The sequence below is a fragment of the Rhipicephalus sanguineus genome, chromosome 8 (assembly GCF_013339695.2).
Source record: "Rhipicephalus sanguineus isolate Rsan-2018 chromosome 8, BIME_Rsan_1.4, whole genome shotgun sequence".
Classification (NCBI taxonomy): Eukaryota; Metazoa; Arthropoda; class Arachnida; order Ixodida; family Ixodidae; genus Rhipicephalus; species Rhipicephalus sanguineus.
In genome coordinates this window covers 76598636-76621069 of record NC_051183.1, presented here as the reverse complement: position 1 = coordinate 76621069, position 22434 = coordinate 76598636, and the positions used below count along the sequence as shown (strand labels likewise).

At 47.7% G+C, this 22434-nt stretch overlaps 1 protein-coding gene across 5 annotated transcripts in view; it reads left to right on the top strand.

Moving 5' to 3' along the window:
- LOC119402115 (SH3 and multiple ankyrin repeat domains protein 3) overlaps positions 1-22434 on the top strand; it is a 209979-nt gene that overhangs the window by 139653 nt on the left and 47892 nt on the right. For all 5 annotated transcript variants that reach the window (XM_037669228.2, XM_037669229.1, XM_049418502.1 and 2 more), the window contains one exon: positions 18740-18896. In XM_037669228.2, coding sequence (XP_037525156.1) covers positions 18801-18896 — 96 coding nt within the window. In that variant the 5' untranslated portion in view covers positions 18740-18800. The remainder of the gene's footprint in view (positions 1-18739; positions 18897-22434) is intronic.

Sequence of the window (22434 nt, the reverse complement as noted above, 5' to 3'; positions counted from 1 at the left end):
CTTGACTTCACGATTCAGTACGCTACACAACCGTGCGCCAACAAATGATCCAAACAAAGATACTAGCTACGTGTGTACAGCAAACACTTGCATACGGTCGTCCATCAAGATCAACTTTACCAGGAAACACCAAGGGATCTTTAATTCATTCTCACAGCGCATATGGCATCTGCAAGTCTTGCTATATTTAGAAATAGGAGGCAGGGCGGATGTGTAACTTGCTCACGCGGGCAAATCGTTTTGTGGTAGGTCGTCTGTAGTCAACGACGTCAATCTGTCAGTGACCTCAAAAGTTTAGTATCTCTCGTTCATATTTCGTCGTTGGTTAAATACATATATGTAACTCTTGATTGTCGATTAACAAGTAAATCCGAAACATTTGCGTGTCAAAATAACGTTATTATGAGGCACGTCGCAGTAGCGAGGGAAATCCGGAATCGTTTCCATCACCCGGGCCTCTTTAACGCCAGCTAAGTCTATACGCAGCTCAAGCATTTCATTCCCACTGAAATGAGGCCTTGTGGCCACGAGTCGAAGCCGTGCTTTACTGCTTAGCCGTGCTTCCCCTTATCCACTATACAGTCACAGCGGACTTGTTGTCGACCGCCGCGTGCACGACAGAGAACATGACGACGAACACCTAAACGACCCAGATTGGGTTCGCGCCTTGCCTCACATGCAAATGACGGGGCATGTATGGCACGTACAGTAAGGCCTGCTCAATATGCTCCTATAAGTGGTACAACAATCACTGCCTTGCTTACATACCGGCGACGGGAGTCTCACCTTGAACGCTACTAACGACAGAGTCGTAAAAATCTCGTGTTCTACTTAGCCTTCCGTTGCGAAGCTCTTACGCCTGGTATAGGTGGAACGTTCTACATGTAGCTGTGCTAATGACGATGAGATGCCTATCGCCACGTAATTTTTGGTGCATGGTGTGAAGTGGTCAGTGTATAGTTGGTCATTGTGTGTAGTTCTGAGCGTGCTATGAACGCTGGGAGGTAGAGACGGACGAAAAACAAGGACAGTTGCTCGTGACCTTTGAAGTTGCAGCATTTGTATTCCGGCTGGTTTCGTATTCAAGGTCTTGTACGGGGTGTGTGCTGCGTTTCACGGTTCCTTTAGAAAGTATGCCTCGCCGGTAGCGTGGCCACGGCCGCGAATGTTGTAATTGTTTTTGCGTGGAAAGCTGTTTGTCGGCTCTTAAACGCCTCCGTAAAACGGGGTACAGTTTGTTTTACGATAATCTCACTGTATTCTGGGCCAAGGGACCACGGAACCTTCACCAGTCACGCCGGCTGGGGCTTTCCGCTGCTGATGAGCACGAGGTCACGGTTTTTATTGTCTGTGACATATCGCATACCAACGGGTGTGTAACGTAAAAGCGTTGATTTAGCCGGATGTATAGCTATAGGTGCGCGTCAAAGGGAACCCCAGATGTTGAAAATTAGTCCACAGCGCTCGACTACTGCGTCTGTTGCGGGTCATATGTCGATTTGACGTGACAACTTCACTCATTCATTCATTCACTTCTAATTTGCTTATTTTGCTCATTCATTTCTTCGACAGTACAAGGCATTTCCAGCGAGTCAGGATAAAATCAGTCAATCAGTTCCTTCGTAACAGCCACTGACAGCTACCCGTAGTCGCTAAGCAAATATTTAGCATGAGGGTTGAACTTTCTGTGACAAATTATTCTAGCGTAATTATTTCTTGTTGTGGCCTTCGTACAGGCAAATGCTGCTTAGTACTCCATTTTCTTTGTCCCTGAAGAACATTTTGATATTTCATTATCTCCTTTCCCTCTTTGCTTGTGTGATCCATGATGGGTACTGTTGTTTGTATACTTTCTTTCTTTCTTTCACCACTCGCTCTGTCCGGCGTGCGAATACAAACACACACACACACACACACACACACACACACACACACACACACATATATATATATATATATATATATATATATATATATATATATATATATATATATATATAAAATTCTTAACACTAAACAAAAGCTCCACATTATGAAACAGCACCAAGCGAACCACTCGTCAACAACAAAATTAACATGGCGGCTATCGGCGCCGCCTCAGCGACAGCAGCTTCTAAGGGGGTGAGCCCATGTGTTCGCGTCCATCCGTCCCGCGCCGAGACCGCTCCCACTCCACAGCAGCAGCAGCAGCACGATCATCGCATACCACGTATACGTGCGCGTGTGTGTGTGTGTGTGTGTGTGTGACTCGTGATGGCGCGCAAGGCCGTCATCGCCTCGCGTTGCTACAGGCCGGCACCGGCCCAAACATCCTCATTAACCGCGCAATGAGACTCGGGGCCCTCCGTGAGATATACACCCGGCAGCGTCAGGCAGGCCTGTAGCTACATGTTCCCGCTGGCACGTATAGTGTAAGGCCCACGCCGTACGGCGTCAGACGTAGTACACATACACACGAACGCTTGATTACTGCACGAAGAAAGCGCTCGGTTCTGGTATCCATGTTTTTTTTTCACCTTTTGTTCTTTCTCGTTGCCTTCGTAGTGTATCGAGAAGAGTGGTTCGCGTTGCGGAGTACCCCTTCGCGCGCGGCCGGGTCATTACAACGGCCCACCCCTTTTCACGTGTTCGGAGCGCTGGGAGCTGGGACTTATACCTGTCAGCCCCGTGCTACTGAACGTGCGTGTACGTACGCACGCGCAGTGAGCGATGAACGAAGACCGAAAGAATGGGTTCCGCTGGCAGCGCGGTGTCGGTCTCCAGAGACGGCGAGCCGTTCGCGGAGAAAAACTTATCACGAACGTCCAACGGAAACGTAGCCACTCGCATAAGCTCACTGGTAATAAACATTTGTCAGAGTACTCGGAGTGTCCTGAACCCGTACCTAACGTAACCTAATCTGTCTTTGTTTGTTTGTGTGTGTGTGTGCGTGCGTGCGTGCGTTGTGCGTGTGCGTGCGTGTGTGTATTGCATCGCTGCAGGCGTGGCCACAACATTGAAAAAGCTGCTTTTTTACGGCAGTGATTGGCAACAGCATTCATGCCACTTGTATCGTGGTTGCGGCGTAGGTACGTAAATATACGTGACGTAATTGAGTGTTACTGTGTGTACCGTAAACTACCGTTCTGCTTATCGCTGATTTATCGTTGCCAATTACCCATCCCTCTAGAGATTCAGTTTGCACCTCCTGGTTACTTTTTGTTCTGTCTTTTTTTTTCGTGAATATGCCGATGGTTCTTTGCTGACCCCACCACTTGACGCTTCGCGCTCCTAAGCAGTGTTTTATGGTACTGCTTCTGGAACTTGGGCATCTCTCCAGTTCTGCACTTGGGAATATACTTGCATTCCTTTGGAACGTGCTGAGGTTTTCTCGGAGTTACTCTTTTTTTTTATGCAGCAGATATGGAACCTTAGCAGGTTAGGTTCTTTGCATGGAACCTAATCTGCGCGTGCTGGCGCCTTCTGCTTAGTAACTACATCGTCAGTCTTTTATGTCTAACACCTGAACCGACCTGAAATGGTCGAAGTGCACTTCTGCAGGAAGACGACGAACGGACATGAGGGTGTCTCGTCCACTAAAAGATTTGGGTGATCACGGTTACATAGGAAGAAGACATCAGCCATGCGGCACCCCAGAAGATCCCATGCGCTCGTTGACGTCTCACGTTATCGGTTATTCGTGTGATACTGCGCAAGAAAACGTATTGGCGGAGTCACTGGGACGTCATTGAGAGCATATGCCATACATACCGCGTAGATCTTTACAGGACCTCGAAGAACTTCGGTTGGAACGCACGCGTTCGTTTCCAAGTTAATTGTTTGATCTCTCTGGCTGCATACCGTCTCAAGCCCTGAGGGCTTGGTCTGCTCACCTCGGCTTAAGTAGTTCGCGGAGACTGTCCCGTACTGTCTCAGCTCTACAGGCTTTGCGTGCGAGATAAATGGTTCCGCAGCAATGCTCCCGTTACCTCACAGTTCCGGCCGCTGTTGACTTTTCACAGGCTCCGTTTGGTTCCAAGACCATTCGCGCGTGCGCAACGGTTTGCATATGAATATGCATATAGTGTTTGTACGTAGCCTGACGTGTTCTTCTGAAACATCCCGCTTGCCATGTGCTTTGCTGCGCCGCCGCTGTGCCCACAGGCGTCATTCCTGAGAACGAGGCCAGAGCATTCGCGGCGCTTCCGCGAGTTTTTTTTTTTTTTTTTTCTGAAACACAGTCTTTATAAAAGACGAGTGACTTTGCTGCGTGCTACGCGGCAATGATTTGTAGTGTCCTGTTGTTCTTACGGCGCTCACAACATGCCACGTGCTAATCGTGGGAACAGTATAGGGCTGGCGGCGCGATGCTTGAGACTAATTCATCTTCGCCGCTGCGTTCTCACGTGCTACTGTTCCAGCCACCGCTCTTCCGTTCATTTCTTTGTCTCAATGCCTGCGTGACTGGCGCCTGATTTCGTGCGTCTTGCTCATATTTCTGGAATACGGAGCACGCCTCGAGAAACCCTTGTTGTTTTTGCCAGCGCTAATTGCGCGAGTCTGTGAAGAGCCTTGGAAATCTGAGAAGGATGATGCTATATTTAGCTGCCATATACATGTTTGCAAATAGCAAGACGGCAAGATTGGCGAGTTGGATAGGATTCATCGTAAGGCTGTAAAATATCAGAAAAATAAGCGCGGACAATAGTAGCGAGGACGACAACACGGCGCTGTGATGCGGTTTTTCTTACTTTCGTCCGTGCATGTTTTTTGCGCTGTTTTATACCTTACAATAAATGCTTGTAAATCTTTTGACCTTAAGAAAGAAAGGAAGACAGAGAGAGAGAAAGAAGGAAAGAGAGAGAGAGAGAAAGACAGAAAGAAAAAGAAAGAAAGAAAGGAAAAGAAAGAAAGAAAGAAGGAAAGAAAGAAACTAGGGCCTTCTCAGTTCAGTGCGTCTGAGTTGGCTGAGTAAGTGTTAAGTACCCCACCTTCAGCAAAACGGCCGTAAGCCAAATCGGTTCCGCTCGACGATACAGTGTAATCTCAGCCAAACTAGCAAAGGAGATCGACAAAAAGTGAAAAAGTGTTTATGTTCGAGCTAGTTAGTTCACGCTCGAATGGGCACACAAAACAAAGAGCACTTGTAAAGTTTCGCTGCTTCTAACATTGCATGGCTGTTCAAACTTCGTGCGCGTTTATTACACCAACGCTGCATTGACTCGCCGTCGATTTGCGTGCCCGCGTTAAGCGATGCAGAAAAAAGGAGGGTTTTCCTTCTTTTATTTCGTGTGTGTGTGTGAAAGCGACGGACCGGAAAGATAATGCACACCCGTCTAACGCGCTGAAAAAAGGGGGAGGGGGGTTACGTTTTTCAAATGAAGTATTGTTTGGCAGTTAGCGAAGAAATACGGACTAGTTGGCCATTCGACCACCCATGCAGTGTTGCATCGCAAAAGATTAAAGAAGATACACATATGAACAGGATAAGCGCTGAAAGCGCTTGTCCTGCTTATATGTGTCTCTTTTTCAATGCGGATCAATACAGACAGGACAGCGCTTTCCTGTATGCGACCTGCGCTTAATTCTTCAGCTGCACGCGTGCTCACTGAACTGATGTCATTTTATGCGTTTGGAAGCAAGCAGTGAAATTAATCCTTCATATGGTAAGCGCGTGCGCCGTGCTTTTGGTTGCGCATTTATACGACAGCTATATGTAGATCAGCTCTGCACGCCATTGTGAGCGTGCAGTGCAGTGTCACTCTGTCCCTTGCTTGCACCACCAATACAAAATCTCAGTTCTCGATGAAGCGTCGGGGCTGTCCAGCACACCACGATGAGACACTTACGCCTCCGGGCAGAGTTAGGCACCCTTACAAGACAAGCCCTCAACAGAGGAAAGGACCTTGTGACCGTGGTCTCGTGCTTCTGCTATATGCAGCTCTAAATAAGCGTCGCTGAGCTTCTCAAGACGCACCGACTGCTTGTGATGGTCTGGGCGATGAATGCTTCGCTGTGTGCCTGTATCTGTCACAAAGTACGAGCTTCTCTGCGCTCCCTAATATTTTAGTCCCCTTCCCCCGTTTGAGGTAGCCAATCGGGCCCAACCTGATCAGCCGCCCTGTCTATTTCATCAACATCGACGCCATCATCGTCTATCCTGACTATGCCCACTGCAGGGCAAAGGCCTTTCCCGTGTTTCGCCAATCCGCGTTTTTCCATTTTTCCTGTGCTGCCCTCTGCCGTTTTGGTAGGGTTACGGTAGGGGCCGGGACAACCGGTATTGCCAGAAGCAAAGCCTCCGAGATGAAGAGACGTTTCGCGACTTTGCCGCTAGGGGAAGGGCGCATGCGCCGTGGCATCGTGGAAATGGCCGATTAACCCGGTCCTGTGCCTGCTGCGGCCACGTACCCCAGCAAGCTTCTTGACCTCATCTCCTCACCTGTTTTTATGTTTCTCTGATCCCTTACCGGAGTGTAGGGTAGTTAACCGAACGCTCGTCCAGTTGACCTTCCCACCTTTGATCTTCCGTTAATGTGCTCCCCCTCCTCTCTTTAACTCTCTCTCTCTCTCTGGAATCGCTTCCTGCCTCGTGGCTTCCGCTCTTTGCACACGATGCGCAGAACCGTTTGAAGGACGCGTCTTCCCGCGCATATAACCCTTTCCTCTTCCAATGTCGTCGTCGTGGTCGTCGTTGCTGCGCACGCGCTTCTCTGTATGCTCAGTTCCTCTGCACTCTTCTCACCATGAATGCGTGCATCGCAGCGTGTCGAGTTCACAATGGCGGACGGGAGACGACGGATACACCGTGTTCGTCCGGCGGCGCTGTACGCACGTGAGCCGCCGTCCTTGCGACAGCGATCCCGATTGCGATATCGGATGTCCGCCGATGTACGCGTACTACGCCTCCACATATACCTATCTATTCTATACACGAATACATGTACGGGACCACCACGCGCACGCGTCGCAGACGAGGGCTCACGTCGTTTTTTGTGCTGCATGGCGTTTGGCAGGTACGGGTCTCGCTCGTGCGTGGGATCTTTCGGCCGGTGATAGTTTTATACACATGCCGTCGCTTTCGCCACCTTGCACGAGAACTAGGCTGTTTTTTTTTTAAATTTTCCTTCTTTACTTCCGAGGTCGCATCTGGACGAGTCACGCGACGTGTGCCGTTGGCACGAAGCCATGTTGTTGCGACTCTGTACATATTTTGTCATCTGTCATGGGCGGCTTGGTGACCGCGTTTTCGTAGTCGCGATGTCCACGCGTTTGGCCGGAACGGGACAGAAGCAACAAATGGCTTCGCGGCGCCTCGCATCGCTTTCGCCTTCTGTATCATAGTTATCAGAATCTACCTTCACAATAATTATCTGACACTGATCAATCGTTCTATGATCTGGCTTTACATATTTATTGGTTTGAAAGGAAGTACAACGAGTATTTGTCGCTACCGTGCGTCGGCGGCTATATGTTCGTTTTGACTCGGTTATTAAGTGAAATACGCACGAAGGTAACATGAATTCTTGCACTATAGCGCAACTATATTGCTAAAGAGAGCATGCAGTAAATGAAAGAGCTAGGGATAATGGTTTGTTTATTAGCCAGGAAGGCCTGGTTTTTGTCGCAGTTAATAAACGACAACGACCCGTCTTCCGAACTGGGAATGCCCAATCGATCGCAGATTCTACAACACTTCTGATCTTTATCAAAGGCGCGGCACATGTGCTCCTGTCCCAGAAGACAAGGGATATTCGCTTTATCTGTCCTGTGTCCTTGCTCCAGAAAGGAGTCGTGCGACGACGCATCGGACCATAAATGAGCGCAAACAGGGAGAATGGGGGAGAAGCGAAACGCACGCAGTCGTCGGAAACGCAACACACAAAAAGAACATAGGCTGGATGTCCCAGTTGCAATCGATGAGTCTATGTGCCTAGGCACTACAAGGCGTCGCCCGCAAAGGTACTCGTACATACCCCAGATTTCAGCGTCACGATGTCTGCTCGCTGCATCATCTGTCCGCCGCAGAATGGTGCCACTGAATCCTGTAGTTGACCTATGGATGCGTGGTTGGTGTGTTTAGGTACATCTGCAGGTAGCTTCTACCTAATGGACCGGGTAACGTGACGTGAAATTAGAAAAGAGGAATGGTGTGGAATAAGGAAATGGCAGGTAGGTTAACTCTATCGCAATATCTGGTTTGCTACCCTGCGCTAGAGTAGCGGTGAATAAATGTTAAAGATAAGGGAAAGATATGGTAAAATAAAAATAATAAGAAAGTACAAGACCATCAGCAAAACGACAGCACATGCTGCTGCTGTGCAACTTGCGTAAGAGGTCATGTCCACGAACGTGGACAAGGATGGCGGTGAGGTTAATAAACAGTTTTAGTGCCGCGGTACAAACGCAGGAAGTACATTGGAAGTACAAACGCACGCTCTCGCGTTCGTTTGTACTTCCAACCGCACCCGTGGAGAATACAAGGGAACGCAAGGGCCTATGCGCTCAAGACGCTTTCTAAAACACTCTAATAGAGAGTTTTAGTGCCGGGGCCCCAAAGCGCCTCACGCACGCAAGCCTTTGTGTTCCTTTGTATTCCACTTGGATGCGGCTGGGAATGCAAAGGAACGCAAGAGCGTGCGTACGCAAGCCACTTGGGGTTCCCGGCACTAAAACTCTAATAATTAATCTCCCTTTGTAACTTTACGCGTAATTACGCAAGCGGTCCTCGCTTCAAACAGTAAAGCGCTTCTCTTCGAACTAACTGCGAACAGCACCATCTGCCGTTATTACTTTCAGTTAGTCCGCCAAGAGCACGACACGATGCGCGCCATGAATGAGAAGCGACGACACTGACGTGCTGCGTGGATCTTGGCGTTCCAGGCGAAGGTAGTCGTTAGACGGAAAGGGCACGTCGTTCCGTATTCAAGCCGGGTCCGCTGCCCCAACGACGAGGGGCCATAGTGAAGTGGTTGTGTTCGCACGTTCTTCCGCGATTTCTTTCCTATACCCGACGATCGCCCGGTCGCAACAGCTCCTCGAATGGTTCTTTTCCTCGGCTCTCGCTACACTCGTAGGAGCCCTTGGCGTCACCGAGGCGCTACAGAATGGTACATTAAGGGGTATCGGGACACGTTCCTCTCGTTCGTCGCCGAGGCTTAACGGTTCTTTTGTTCGAGGGCTCCTGTAGCTAGAGACACAGCTGTGCGCGTACGAGAACACGATCGGAACGGTGAGAAGTGAGGGGAGGGGGGGTCTTGGACGCGGATAAACCGTAGGGTGGATAATGGTGTTCGAAGCTGGGGTGTTCGCAGGAGAATTGGAAGTGGTTTGGCTGTAGTGAAGCAGCAGATTGATTGTCTGATTCATCGAGGAGGGGGAACTTTCTGTTTGAATGTTGTAGCTTTTTTTTTTGTTACGTTAAGTGCAGGGAGGTAAGGAAGTGTCTTGACCCAATCGCTTGCTAAAATTGTAGAACCATGACGGTCGTTGGTACGATGCGCGACGAGCGACGTCGATCGAATAGAACGTTCCAGCGATACCTCTTGTCGAGTTGTCTTTGTGACTGTATGTAGACTTGCTGTGCAGGTTATTCACGCGTTCGTGCAGCTATCAACATTCCTTTCTCTTACTCTCTGTATTAGTCCCTATATCACCTCTCCATCTCCAGGGTAGCAAACCGGAGGTGTGTCTTGTGAACCTCTTCACCTTTCCTGTCTCTTGTATGTCTTGCAGTTCGCCAGCCGCTTACGGTTGACATGCACAAGATATGTCGACCGTAATGTGCGTACTTCAACCGAAACGCTTCAAGTGTGCGTCTGTAGGGCTAACGTATAGGCCAGCAGTCTGCTGGAAACACCTTTTAATGCTTTGTTCAAACGCGACACGTTCGAAAAAACTGTTGTCTCACACGAGTGCTCTCATTGAAGGCGAACGCAACTGATATTCTAGGGACAGGAGGGGGTCGTGCATTATGTTGTTCTTAATGCGCTTACGTTAGCACCCAGGCTATAAAATTTATTCGGTCATTGCTACACTGACCATGAGCACTGATATTGTACTCAGGGTCACAAGATTTCACAATTCGTTGCTCCGGTCCGACGTTGCCGCTATTATGTAAACTGCAATGTGGTTTAGGTGCGTCATAAAATTCTTGCTTGATGGGATACTACGCAGCTGGCCGTGGTCCATTCGTTTGTATATGAGAACACATTGATCTTGTGTCAGTGAGAACACATCCGTAGGAAAAGCCACATGCGTGTTTTCTAGCCAGCGTAATGGGAAACTGAGGTGTATTGACGACCTGCACGTCGTCGATTTAGTCTTGACCTCGGCGGACGCCTGGTAATCTCAGTGCGGAGCAAAGTGGAAACACTGCTGACGAGAAGCTGCCACTAGTAGGAACTTCTTATATTTGGTTGCTGTCGCCTATCAACAATAAGGCTGGGTGGTCGGAGAATACGGGCCCTAAGAAGAAGAAGAAAAAAAGACGAAGCCACCGGCTGTCAATCCTTCCACGGCTTCGAAATAAGAATGGGAATGAAGCAATTGTTATACAGGAAGGGGAACACAGGCTTAAGGCCCAACTTACAGGCGCAACTTTACGCCAGCACCGATAATTTTAGCTTTCGTACCTCGTATAGCCCGAGGAAGTCCTTACAGTGCAGATTCCCACAAACTTAACGCGTACGCCTCCCGGTACGCAAATCATGCGCGGGAAAATGCTCAGCGTTCCACGAGCCTTCTTTGTCGTTTTCATGGGACGAAAGTAATAAAGCTCGCTCGAGTGAATCGCCGCAGAGGGCGCCACATATCGAGTACCGGGCTCCCGCGCATACGCTAGACAAAAACGTGCGCTTCAGAATCGAGGCCCGAAAGAAGGGGCCACATAGACTCGAGTAGTCGGGAAAGTAGATACAAGCGGCACTCGGTTACACTGCGAAGGAAAAGACCTTGTGAAACGAAGCGGGACATACGCATATAGAAACCAATCGCTAATGCGTCGAAACCTCGCGTGTTCGCCTGACGGAATCCCCCGCGGGAGAGGCCGAAAAACGTTTGTTTTTCACGTCGATACGGAAGCGGCGTGGCTTTTTAGGTGGGCGCTGGCGCAAACGCCAGAGGGAACCAGAGCGAAAGAAAAGGTTGGCGCAAACGAAACGAGAGACGGACCGACTCTCACGGCACGTAGTGTTGTATTATTTTTTTTTTCCGCGTCGCGTGCGCTGTAGCGTTTTCCTTTGGGGGCCACAGCTGCAGGATCGATTTTCGGGTTGAGAACGTGGGGCCGCGGGGGGAACCTTGGTCGTTGCCCTTGGCGATAGCAGCGCCGTTGCGCCACCACTGCGAGCATTTCCCGAACTTCGTGAGGTGGGGCGTTGTTTGGACCTATGGCTCTGGTCGGACTGGGCTCCCTATCGCGGAGTTTCTTGGAATATTTACTAGAGGGAACTGTGGCGCTGCGATCGTTGAGCCACCATGGGAATGATGGGTACTATATGTTTTTGCCTAGTACATGGATTAATTGTCACGTGATGCCGAAGTTCATGTATGTGGGTGGACGGCGTAACGTAAGTCGCATGATCTCAGTGTAACATGACGTCACGTGATGACGTCATCACGTGATATGGTCGCTTTTTCAAAGGCAATGCCAAAACCATGGGTACAGGAAGCTTGCCATGCCTCACGTCACGGATACGGTACAAAACCAAGTTAGTTGCAGAAAGATTTCGGGGAGGAAGAGACGGGGGGGGGGGGGGGCTAGGATCAAGAAAGAGGATGATGCCTTTCGCATTCGAGTCGTCTTAGGCGAATTCATAAGGAACTATTGTGTGAGTTTTTTCTTCTTCTTTTTTTGGTTCCCGATGACGTTCACTATCACGCGTTCGTATTTCCTGCGCTTGTACTGCACTGCCGTATTCCCTGCAGCGTCGTTTCCAGGCGGCATCGTGACGGCGTCTTTCCCTTTCTTACGTTCGTCGGCGTCCTGCCGTAGTTCCGCCTGTAGAACACATTCACGTGGTTCATATGTATTCGCTTTCTGTATTAGGATCTATGAATGCGCGTGTTACTTCAGCATGGTCCGAGGCGAAAAGCACGTAGGCCCTTTCCTTGCTTGGTTAACCTCGCTGCCTTTCCTCTTCGTTTCTTTCTCTCTCTCTCCATTTCCTTGTGTTCGTCTGCGTGGTTTTCGCCTCAGAGCACACCTTCGACAAGTTTGGGTTTTTAACGCAGTGGGTAAGACACTCGGCCTCTTAGCTTGGGGTCGTGGGTTCTGAACCCGGCCCCGCCAACGTTCTTACTTTAGAATTTTTACAGCCAAGCTGTGTATGACGAGGTTATGGTGGATCGCGTCCGTGGACAAAACAGGCGTAGAACAACAATTTTCGGCGACCCTGATCAACTCTACTAATCCAGCGTTTTTGCGTCGAAAAATGTGAACATGGCGTAAAAGTAAGCAGGAAAGGTATATGATTTCGCCTACATGACAGAATGACGTGAACAATTTTGCTCCAAAGACAAGACCACTTGCACAAGAAAAGAACGGAATTCCACTTTTGTACTTAAGAAACAGCTAGGTTCGGTTATGTACTGTTGGGTATCGGGTGTCTCAGCTTGCGGCTACATCTGCGCAGAGCTGATAGACGGAGCGGACAAGGCGACGGTGAGTTAAGGCCAATTTATATACATATAAACAGAGGCGTTACATATTCGGCACTGGGGCCGACAGCTTATTGAGCTCGCAATGAGGTGCGAAGACGACCCGGGATTTCTTCGTTCGCTGTCTCTCTCTCTCTCTCCGCGCAGCTTGGTTCTCTTATAGCCCTGTGATCCCTTGCATCTGCCAGTACTCCGAAGCCTCCAATCAGGAACCGCTGTTGGTCGCTGCCTGGAATCGGATCCGTGGATGAGAGAGCTTGCCGCACGTTGCGTGAGGAATTGCCGTCGGTAACGTCAGGCGCACAGCAGGAGTTGCTGTGGGTTGCATGAGACTCCCGCCTTGGTTGGCACCCGTTGCATCAGGCACCTCGCTGGTTTTGACGCTGGTTGCATCAGACAGCCTATCGATGTTGACGCCACTTGCGTCAGACGTTCTACCAGCTTGAATGCCTTGCAGAAGCAAGGAATTTTGGGTTGGGAACCCTGGCATAACAGTACTACAGAATTTAGTTTTGAGACCGCCGTTGAGATAATATGCTTCATGCGGAAGCAAAACACCCAGATCTTTGAGTGTACGTCTCTTTACTTGGTCAAGAGTGTCAATAATGATAATATACAAATTCACGATAGCAATATTCACTACACCGGACCCACCATAGTGCCAGCTTCACTGGCCTCCATCTTCACAGTATTGAAAGGGCTCCTGGTGTTTTCGATTTATGCATTAATTTCTTTATAGCGACTCGTCTAACGTGACAGACCAGCGGACATTTTTCCTCTTCTGGTAGGGATATCGAAACGCTTACGCATTTAAAAATTAGCATTGGTAGCAGATTAGCATACATTCGAGTGCTTCAGGGGTCTCGCTCGAAGAGCAGTGTGTAACATAAATGCACGCCTCGATAACCTAGCACTGCGAATGGTGGTCCGTTCATTTTGTGTGATCGTTAACGTGCGATCCTTTCCAGGCAAGGTTATATGAAAAACAATTGCTATTCACTGCGCGTGCGCAGAAGCGCAAATAAAGGAAGCGTGTCGTTGCACGAGGCGAGAATATTCGGCAGTGTTTCTAAATAATATTTCTGGAGGGAAACTTAACACTGTTCCTAAGGAATTCGTGCAACATGCGTGAAGATGATGGTCAAGTATGTGTAAACTTTGCCGTGATGTCGGTGCGCTGTTGGAAAATTGCACTGTGTGCTGGTTCTTGTGCTCCGTCATTTCGTGTTTTGTTTCCATGTAACTGAAGTTTGTTTTGTCATTCTCGTAAACGTATGTCTAACAAGCAAATGTTACGTTGAATTGTTATTGATGTTTACCGTCTGTGATAATAAATTTTTCTAAAAACACAGGGACAGCTGCAAGAGCTCTCCCGTTTATAGTAGAGTTCCGAGTGCTCTAAACATAGTGCTAGAAATCGTCATTTTTAAAGAAGTGCTGACCTAACTTTGAGGCATCGAAAAAGGGGCATTTTAGTTTTCCTTGGTATGCGCTGTTAACTCTCTGCGCACACCAGGGCCAGAGAATACGTATACAGTATTTTACTTGAACTTTAAAGTTTTCGTCACACAGTATCTGCAAGCCAGCCAGACCGCAATGGACGTTATCACGACGAGCCAACACAGTTCACTGGGTTTGCCACTCTGCGTCCTGCACACAGCCTAAATCGCAGAAATCGCTGTCGTGGTCGCTGGAAGACAATTCATTCTTCGTTGTTTACGTTCACCACGTACGACTGACAGAGCTGCTGCTAGTACGTCACGACTTGCTGTCTCCCCATGACGTCAGAGTGTGCTTACACGTCACCGCGAAGCGTCCCCCCTCGATATCGAAACTGAAACTACCTTTTTAAGACGGTGGTATTAAAAATGTATTCGATGCATTCCCAGTCCCCACGATAATCTTTTTAGGGTTCTCGACACAAGTGTTTTTATATTCAGCAGTAATCCAAAAACATTTAAAATTCGTGTCAGTAGTCCTTTTAGGCGAAAGCCTGAGATGCTTCGTCAAATTTGAAACGTGACCGTCAGCACCTACAAGATAAATGCTAAAGATAACGTCGTGACGTCACCCTATGACGTCATTATGGCGTCATCCTGACGTCGCATAACGTGACGTATATGACCCCACACATGGCAGTTGGTTGGTCAAAGGTGGGCCGATCTCGGAGGCACTGCAATACTCCGTCAGGCGCAGAAAGCATTCGGGGGGGGGGGGGGAATCAATACATCGACTGAGAAGAAAAAGACGGCGGCTTTAGCCATCGAGTCGTCTTAGGCAAATGCAAAAGGGACCGTGCTACTTTTTCTGAACAAGCATATGCACAGTTGCCTACATCTGTCGCATTGTACTGTAATATACATATATATATATATATATATATATATATAATATATATATATATATATATATATATATATATATATATATATATATATATATATATATATATATGTTGTGTGTGTGTGTGTGTGTGTGTTGTGTGTGACACATGAAGCCATGGCAGGAGAAGCCGACGAGGAAGAAGGGGCGCGTGAATAGAATAAAAGTATGGCGTCTGTGCCGCTGGAAGTCTCCCATTCATAGCGTTATATATATTGAAGCAAGCCGAGGAGGGCCTATACCTAGAAGAAGAAGAAGAAGTCGAAACAAGACAAGGGGCAGGGGGGGGAGAAGAGAATAAAGAAGTTCGATAGAACAAGATGGAGTCTCTTGTGTTCATTTAATAAGTGAAGTTTTATTACATATATATATCACATTACCTCAAGTCGTTCACCTGTTGTTCCAAAAACAACTCGCTGTGTGTGTGTGTGTGTGGTGTGTGTGTGTGTGTGTGTGCGTGTGCGTGTGCGTGTGCGTGTGCGTGCGTGTGTGTGTGTGTGTGTGTGGTGTGTGTGTGTGTGTGTGTGTGTGTGTGTGTGTGTGTGTGTGTGTGTGTGTGTGTTTGTTTTGACGGCTTCCTACTCTGCTATAGCGGCCCGCATTGCAACTTTAGAGCAATATTGGTACAGGCTTGAAAAGATTCGTGAAAAAAAAAAAGTGAAGTTTTATTGCATATATATATATATATATATATATATATATATATATATATATATATATATATATATATATCACATTACCTCAAGTCGTCACCTGTTGTTCCAAAAACAACTCGCTGTGTGTGTGTGTGTGTGTGTGTGTGTGTTTTGACGGCTTCCTACTCTGCTATAGCGGCCCGCATTGCAACTTTAGAGCAATATTGGTACAGGCTTGAAAAAAAATCACAGCATATCCACGGAGTGAATGATGATGAGTGGGCGAAGCTGCGGAGGTTCATCGGTAAACCGTGAATCTTCCGTGAATTCTGCCCAGTACATCATCACCGACGTGAGATCGGGCGCGTTTATACTAAAGGTTCGATGAGTTATGACGACTTGCAGCTCACTTTAATTTTACATGTACGCTGTGAATTTTCATTGTTTAGAAAACCATTGCTTTAGAAAACACCTTGCGTCTTTCGTTAAGCAGCTGGCGTCTTTTTCGTTTTGCTTTAGAAACATCTGGCGTTCTTTCGTTTTGTTTTTACAAAACATCTGGCGTCTTTCGTTGGTTTATTTCATCAATCAAACGGCGTTTTGAACAAAATTTTTATTGTTTAATCACGCACAGGAGAAATCTCACCAGGCACTACCTTGGAGGTAAACAATGGCTGCTAATGGGAATGAGAGACAGAAGAAGTCGGCTTTTAGCTAACACTTACACTTCTACAGAGACAGAAGAATTCGGCTTTTAGTTAACGCGCACGCTGCGAATTTTTTATTGTTCAACAACGCACAGGAGAAATCTCCCACCGGCACCACCTTGGAGGTCAAAGGGTAAGACTTGTTACTCACTACTACGACCCCGACGAGGGACGAACGGGTGCCGCCTTAAGGAGCTTCGCCCCTAAAATTCGCGATGTATATCAGAGCTTTCAGTGATAATGACCATGTTCGTTTCTAAATGGGGATTTCATCGGGATAGCAACATTCGCTTCTGCAGAAAAACTCATTTCGGTAATGTCAGTGATTTTTTTAGCAGCCTAGCGTTCATAGAAATCCGAAATGTAGTCGCCCTCATAGAGGTATATATATATATATATATATATATATATATATATATATATATATATATATATATATATATATATATATATATAAAACTGTGGAAGACCACTACAACCATAATGCTCCAATTTCGAGTAAACAGTGGACTCATCGTCATTATCACCATGTAATGACGACGATGCGCATAAGTTTTGCTGTTGTCACATTTCAAACGCGTCCTTGAAGAATAGTCACCTAGACTGCTTGGTCCTACTCTGGCCGAGCTGCCATCTGGGGGCGCACGTGGGCATTACTAATGCGTAAGGGTTCCCTCTACAAGACTTTGCATGAGGCGCCGCAGTTCAACGGCCTTCGAGGTCCGAAAGGAACGTTCAGATCGAATTCAGGTCGAACGTAGTCGTCAGCAGCAGGTCCATGCTGTCTTCTTTTACTCATTCATCGCTATAGTCAGTGGTGGAGCCTTGGAAGCAGAGGCCCACATGCAATGAACTTTTTTTTAATTAATAAATGTCTCTCTCTCTCCTTCTCGTATCACCGTTTCCTAAATCGCTCGCATTTCTTTCTTCGTTATTATTAGTATTGTAAAGGTGTTTATTAGACGCTGGCGTAAGGGTCGACCGGTAGCTCAAACAACGGCTCAATTCACGGACCCCTAACATGAAGCGACGTCCACGAGCGATTCACGGTAGAGACAGAACCACTAGATAGCACTTGAGATGATGATGCAGTACTATTTTATTTATTTCAAGCTAGGTCCACCTCGTTTCTTCTCCAAGCTAGACGGTACGAAGGGCATTCCCAGCAACCGAAACGGTCCTTCTTTCGAATTCCGTTGTGTAAGACAACCTAGATGTTTCTGACAGACTTACAACGAATCGGTGGCCAAATCGCGATGAAAATTTCATTCCTTCTTACGGAATGACAAGGGGTGTAGCAACATTCAACAACAACAAAGAGAGAAATAGAACCAAAGTCCAGCTTCTTTCCGAGATGTGCCGCCCTTCCAGTTGACCGCGGATATCTGCGCACAGCGTTGGCCGAGATTGAAGGACCCGCTTCGGGTCCCGTTTTGTCCATTGTGTCTCGCGTCATGCTCACTGCTGCATGGAGAAACAGTTTTCGCGTGGGAAGCTCCGCGTTTCGTCCTGACGTGTCCAATATATATCTTCTGCCGTCGCTCTTGTATTCGCCGAGTTCAATCCCCCTTTTGTTCTAAATCGAAGAGCATCGTAGTCGTGGGAGCAGGCTGCGTCTTCTTGTATTCTTGCCTCGGCAAGCCGAACAACCCGTGAGACATTTCTTTTTTACGTTTTGCGTCCTTGCCGCAAGAATTTGGTGTCCTTGTTCTGGCCGTTCAATCAGGGACTACACAAGTCATTTCGATATTCTTTCTTTCTTTCTTTCTTTCTTTCTTTCTTTCTTTCTTTCTTTCTTTCTTTCTTTCTTTCTTTCTTTCTTTCTTTCTTTCTTTCTTTCTTTCTTTCTTTCGTTTTGGTGAGTCGACATCTCCAGCAACGTTTTGCTTCAGAGCTGAATTTTTTTTTTTTTTACAATATGCTTGTCGGACGGTATATCTGAAAAGACGAAATCACAGTACCGGTTGTTCTAGTATCGACGACATGGGACTGAAAATGTAAAGTTCTGGTACCTGACTTTGCGGAGAAAGAACTTGACTATATTGCGAAAGTATTACTTGCGACGGTTGTGTCGCTGGACAGCGTGGCTTCATTTGTGCTTATGGGCGACTGTCTGAAATACGTTCTAACTTGTCGACAGAGAATGCATCGCACGCAAGAAACGCTGTGCTTGAAGTTTCTTCAATTCTTCTGTGGGTTTGAGAAGAAAGAGATAGAGGGTATATATATATCTCCCTGTTCGTGATAGTGTTGCGTCCTGTTGTGTTACGAGCTTCAGGAACACCAAAGAATTGTTGCATTTCTCTATACGTCTCGCTCAGACACGTTCCGGTGGATGTATGGCTAAAGCGAACTGTCTTTGTTCTTTGTGCGCAGGCGCCGGCGTAACTGCGGCCTGTCGCGGCCCGTGGGCTCTAGCAGCGGTGCTGGCACGGTCATGAAGGCGGTCGCCATGGAGACCGTCGATGACACCGTGACCACGGAAGACCAGCTGGTGCCGCTGCAGGTCTTTGTGCCGGACCTTGTCATTCAGGTGAGCACGATCGCTTCTTTATATCATGTGCCAGTGGTCTTTCTTCTGTTTCAGCATGTCGCTCGTGGCAATGCGCGAGAACAACAGAAGCCCTTTTGGGGCATTGACCCAAAAGGGATTCATGTCACTGCACCGAATTGTATAAGAAAGCACGATAAGCCTGCACTCCAGCACAGTTGTTTAAAGTAAGGTACGCTCCTTCCCCGTAGTCTACTGAGTGCAATGTGGTTGTGGATATAGACCACTATAACCTGTTGCTGCAAGCCCTTTTTCCTTGCGAGGGATAGACTCGCGGAGAACACGAAGACTGTTTCCCCACTATTCCAGTGAATGTTGTGAATTTCTGGAAGGTGCGCGGATGATTCGCTAGGAGGTGTCGGTATTATTTTACCTTTTATGCGAGAGAACGGTCTAAATGATACATTGTGAGACATACTGCATATAAAGGGTCGCTCAGGTGCAGTAATTTCCGGCCAGGTTCGCCAGATTAACCCCGCCTGTGGCACCAGCATCATGTCACTGCAGGGCACTTCTGCTATGTAGGGAACTTTTTTCGAGGACTCGATATGTTCTTTGCAGCGGCACTGCACCGGCTCATTCGCACCCGCCTGAACGAAGGCGGCTAACTAGGTTCATTCGAATGGAAATGCAAGTGACACTATAATGGGACACTAAACTGAAACAATAAACCAGTTCAGAATGACAATTCATTTTTTGAATACTGTACTGTCTTTAATTCGTCATCTTAGCTCGATCGTTAGAAGAGAAAGCTTATAGGATCAATATTTTATTCTTGAATTTCGCGCCGAATCTTCAGCAATTCAGTGTCAATTGTTTAATTCGTCATCTTAGCTCGATCGTTAGAAGAGAAAGCTTATAGGATCAATATTTTATTCTTGAATTTCGCGCCGAATCTTCAGCAATTCAGTGTCAATGTGACGTCTCCGATGTCAGTTCTTTATGTTCTGCCCTCATTGGCTCAATAAAATTTCCTGGAACTTGCTGTCTTAGGCTTCCGGATCACTTAAAATGCAACGTGATTCACTTTTTAACGACGTAGAGTTATGTAGATCTTAGCGGACGCCGCCGGAATCTGTGATGCCATGGCAACAGTTTTGTGCGACAACCTCAAGGCCGCGTCGCCGCCAGCATGTTCCTCGTGCGCGCTGTCTCGTTTACTAAAAGGCCCTTGCAAGGCGAGGTTAGAGCTTCTGGTATTATGACAAGGCGATTTACCTATCAAAATAAAATCGCTTGTTTCTTCATTTTACTTTTCCCTTAGGTGGGGCGGTGTTAAGCTAATCTTGTCTCGTATAAAATGTAAGCTGCCTAAGTTGGGTGTGTAGCACCAACTTCGAATAATTCAAAGGAATTCGGCATGTCTTTTCGCTGGCGTGTCTGCTTCACTGCGGCAGGTGCACTTACGGGCATGACCAATCGGACAACGAAGAATCTGTTGTCGCAGATCGCTCCGTAGTTTTCTTCGCCGGAAATTATTCATACAAGTATAACGGCCATTTTATTTAAATTAGGAGCTCCGTTATAATGTCACGTTAGCGTTGCTACGCGAGGACATTTTCTCGCTTATCTCTGTAAGTCATTACCTCAGGAACGCGAGAGGCGAATATTGGTGCAGCCTACGGCTTCGGGGGATACATGCAAACCGTTCGGCGCGTTCTCGGTCGATCACTTATAGAGGTACGTTTACTTTTCACGTGACTGCACGTCAAAAGTGACTACTTAATCTAACGAGGAGCAGCATTACCCAAAGTGGCGTCCATGCTCAGTGAAAAGTGCAGAAGGGGCTCAAACGAAGCCGCTTTATTCCCGCTACACGTGGTGCCTGAACGCGAAGCATACCTTCGACAGTGCTGCACGCATTTCGAGAAGAGGCGATCCTTATATATACACGGCGCCCGCCAAATCATCCACCGACGTCATTTGCGTATTACGTTCGGTCCGACTGCGCGGGCGGAGTGCGTGAAATTTCGTGGCGCGAAATGACTCGCTCCCTCCTCCACGCGTTCGCCTGTACCAGCGTGCAAGGCTCCGTTGAATATTCGTGAAAACCGGTGGCCTGACAAGCTCTAGTGCATCGGCGCTCCGCGCGAGGGCGCCCTCTAGCGGAGACGCAAGCGCCGCGGTGTGTCGTGCACGCAGCCGCCCAGAAGAAATTCGTGGCGCGCCCCGAAGCCTTCGGGGATGCATTGTTGCGTGCCGAGAAATGGTGGCGGCGAGCCGCATAGAGTCGTTTCGTTCCCGTTTCTTGCTCCGATAGCCTTGTCCTTTTAATGTTCCTTTCTTTGCCGTATCGCCATTCCTGTATGCGTCACTTTGTTCGCGTGATATAGGTTGTCCCGAAAGTGAAACTTGGGGTCACGCCACCGAGTGTCTCTTTTCTCACTGCAGTGCACAAAAGGTCGAAAGAGAAGTTTGCTTTGCACTGCGCTTTTGCGTCGTGTGTGCACATACTCCAGCTGCGAGCGCTGGCGCAATTTTTTGGTACGGACGCGTGAAAAAACGCGATATCGTGCTGCACCCGGGGGAGCGCTGCAGCGCTGCGGAAAGTAAAAGCGGCGCAGGTTTCGAAATGGCGGGCAACGACGAAGCTGTATGGCACGGGAGGTGCGGTGATTTATCTAAACCTTATTTATCGGACTATTTCATTTGTTCGGTTTGTTCGGAGTGCGTGTGCGAGGACCCACAATATATCGAGTTATACACGGTCGTCTGTTATATGCCTCGACAAATGCTTGCTTGGCGAGAGAGTACACAAAAGGCTGAGAGGGGCAGAATGGCCTGAAGTGTTGTTTCGTTACACGGAGATTAAGTAATGGTCCGGAACGCACAAAACGTACGGGCATTGAAGAACGTAAGCTAGCTGCAGCAACAAAAATGCATGGGCGTGCGCGCGAGCTCCTTCGCATGCAGTACTGTGTTGCGAAAACTGGAGTTTCTTTCGGCCTGTGTGGCATTGCTTTGCCCTCTTCAGCGCCTTTACAGCTTTTCTTTTTTCATAAACGTTTCTGAGCGAGTTCTTATGAGCACATACTGTTGCTGTCTAAAGCCAACAATGTTATATTAGGACTCTATATTGTTATACGAAAAAAAAATTAAAAAGCGCTGAATATATGTTGCGATCATACGGAATATTGAGAATTTCATGTGCCGTTTTCTATTCCCTACTCGTGTGTAAACGGCTACCAGGTGTTTGGGTTTCGATATAAAAATAAAGGAAGTTGACGATTCACGCGCCGCAGGTTTCTACGCCATTTACTCACCGGACCGACATCAAAAGCTATTGGTGTAACACGGTCCGCGTTTCTTATATGCAAGGCGTTAATTAAGCGCTATATCGCGTTTCTCCGTGATGTACGAAATACGTTAATTAAAAAGTCACGTGTAAACATCGCCATTACTGCCAACCTCTTAATATCGAATCACCCCAGACATTCGTTCAGTAAAAAAAAAAAAAAAACACGATCATATACGCCAGCACATCTGCCCATATCATCCGGGAGAATTACTTTTTTCACAG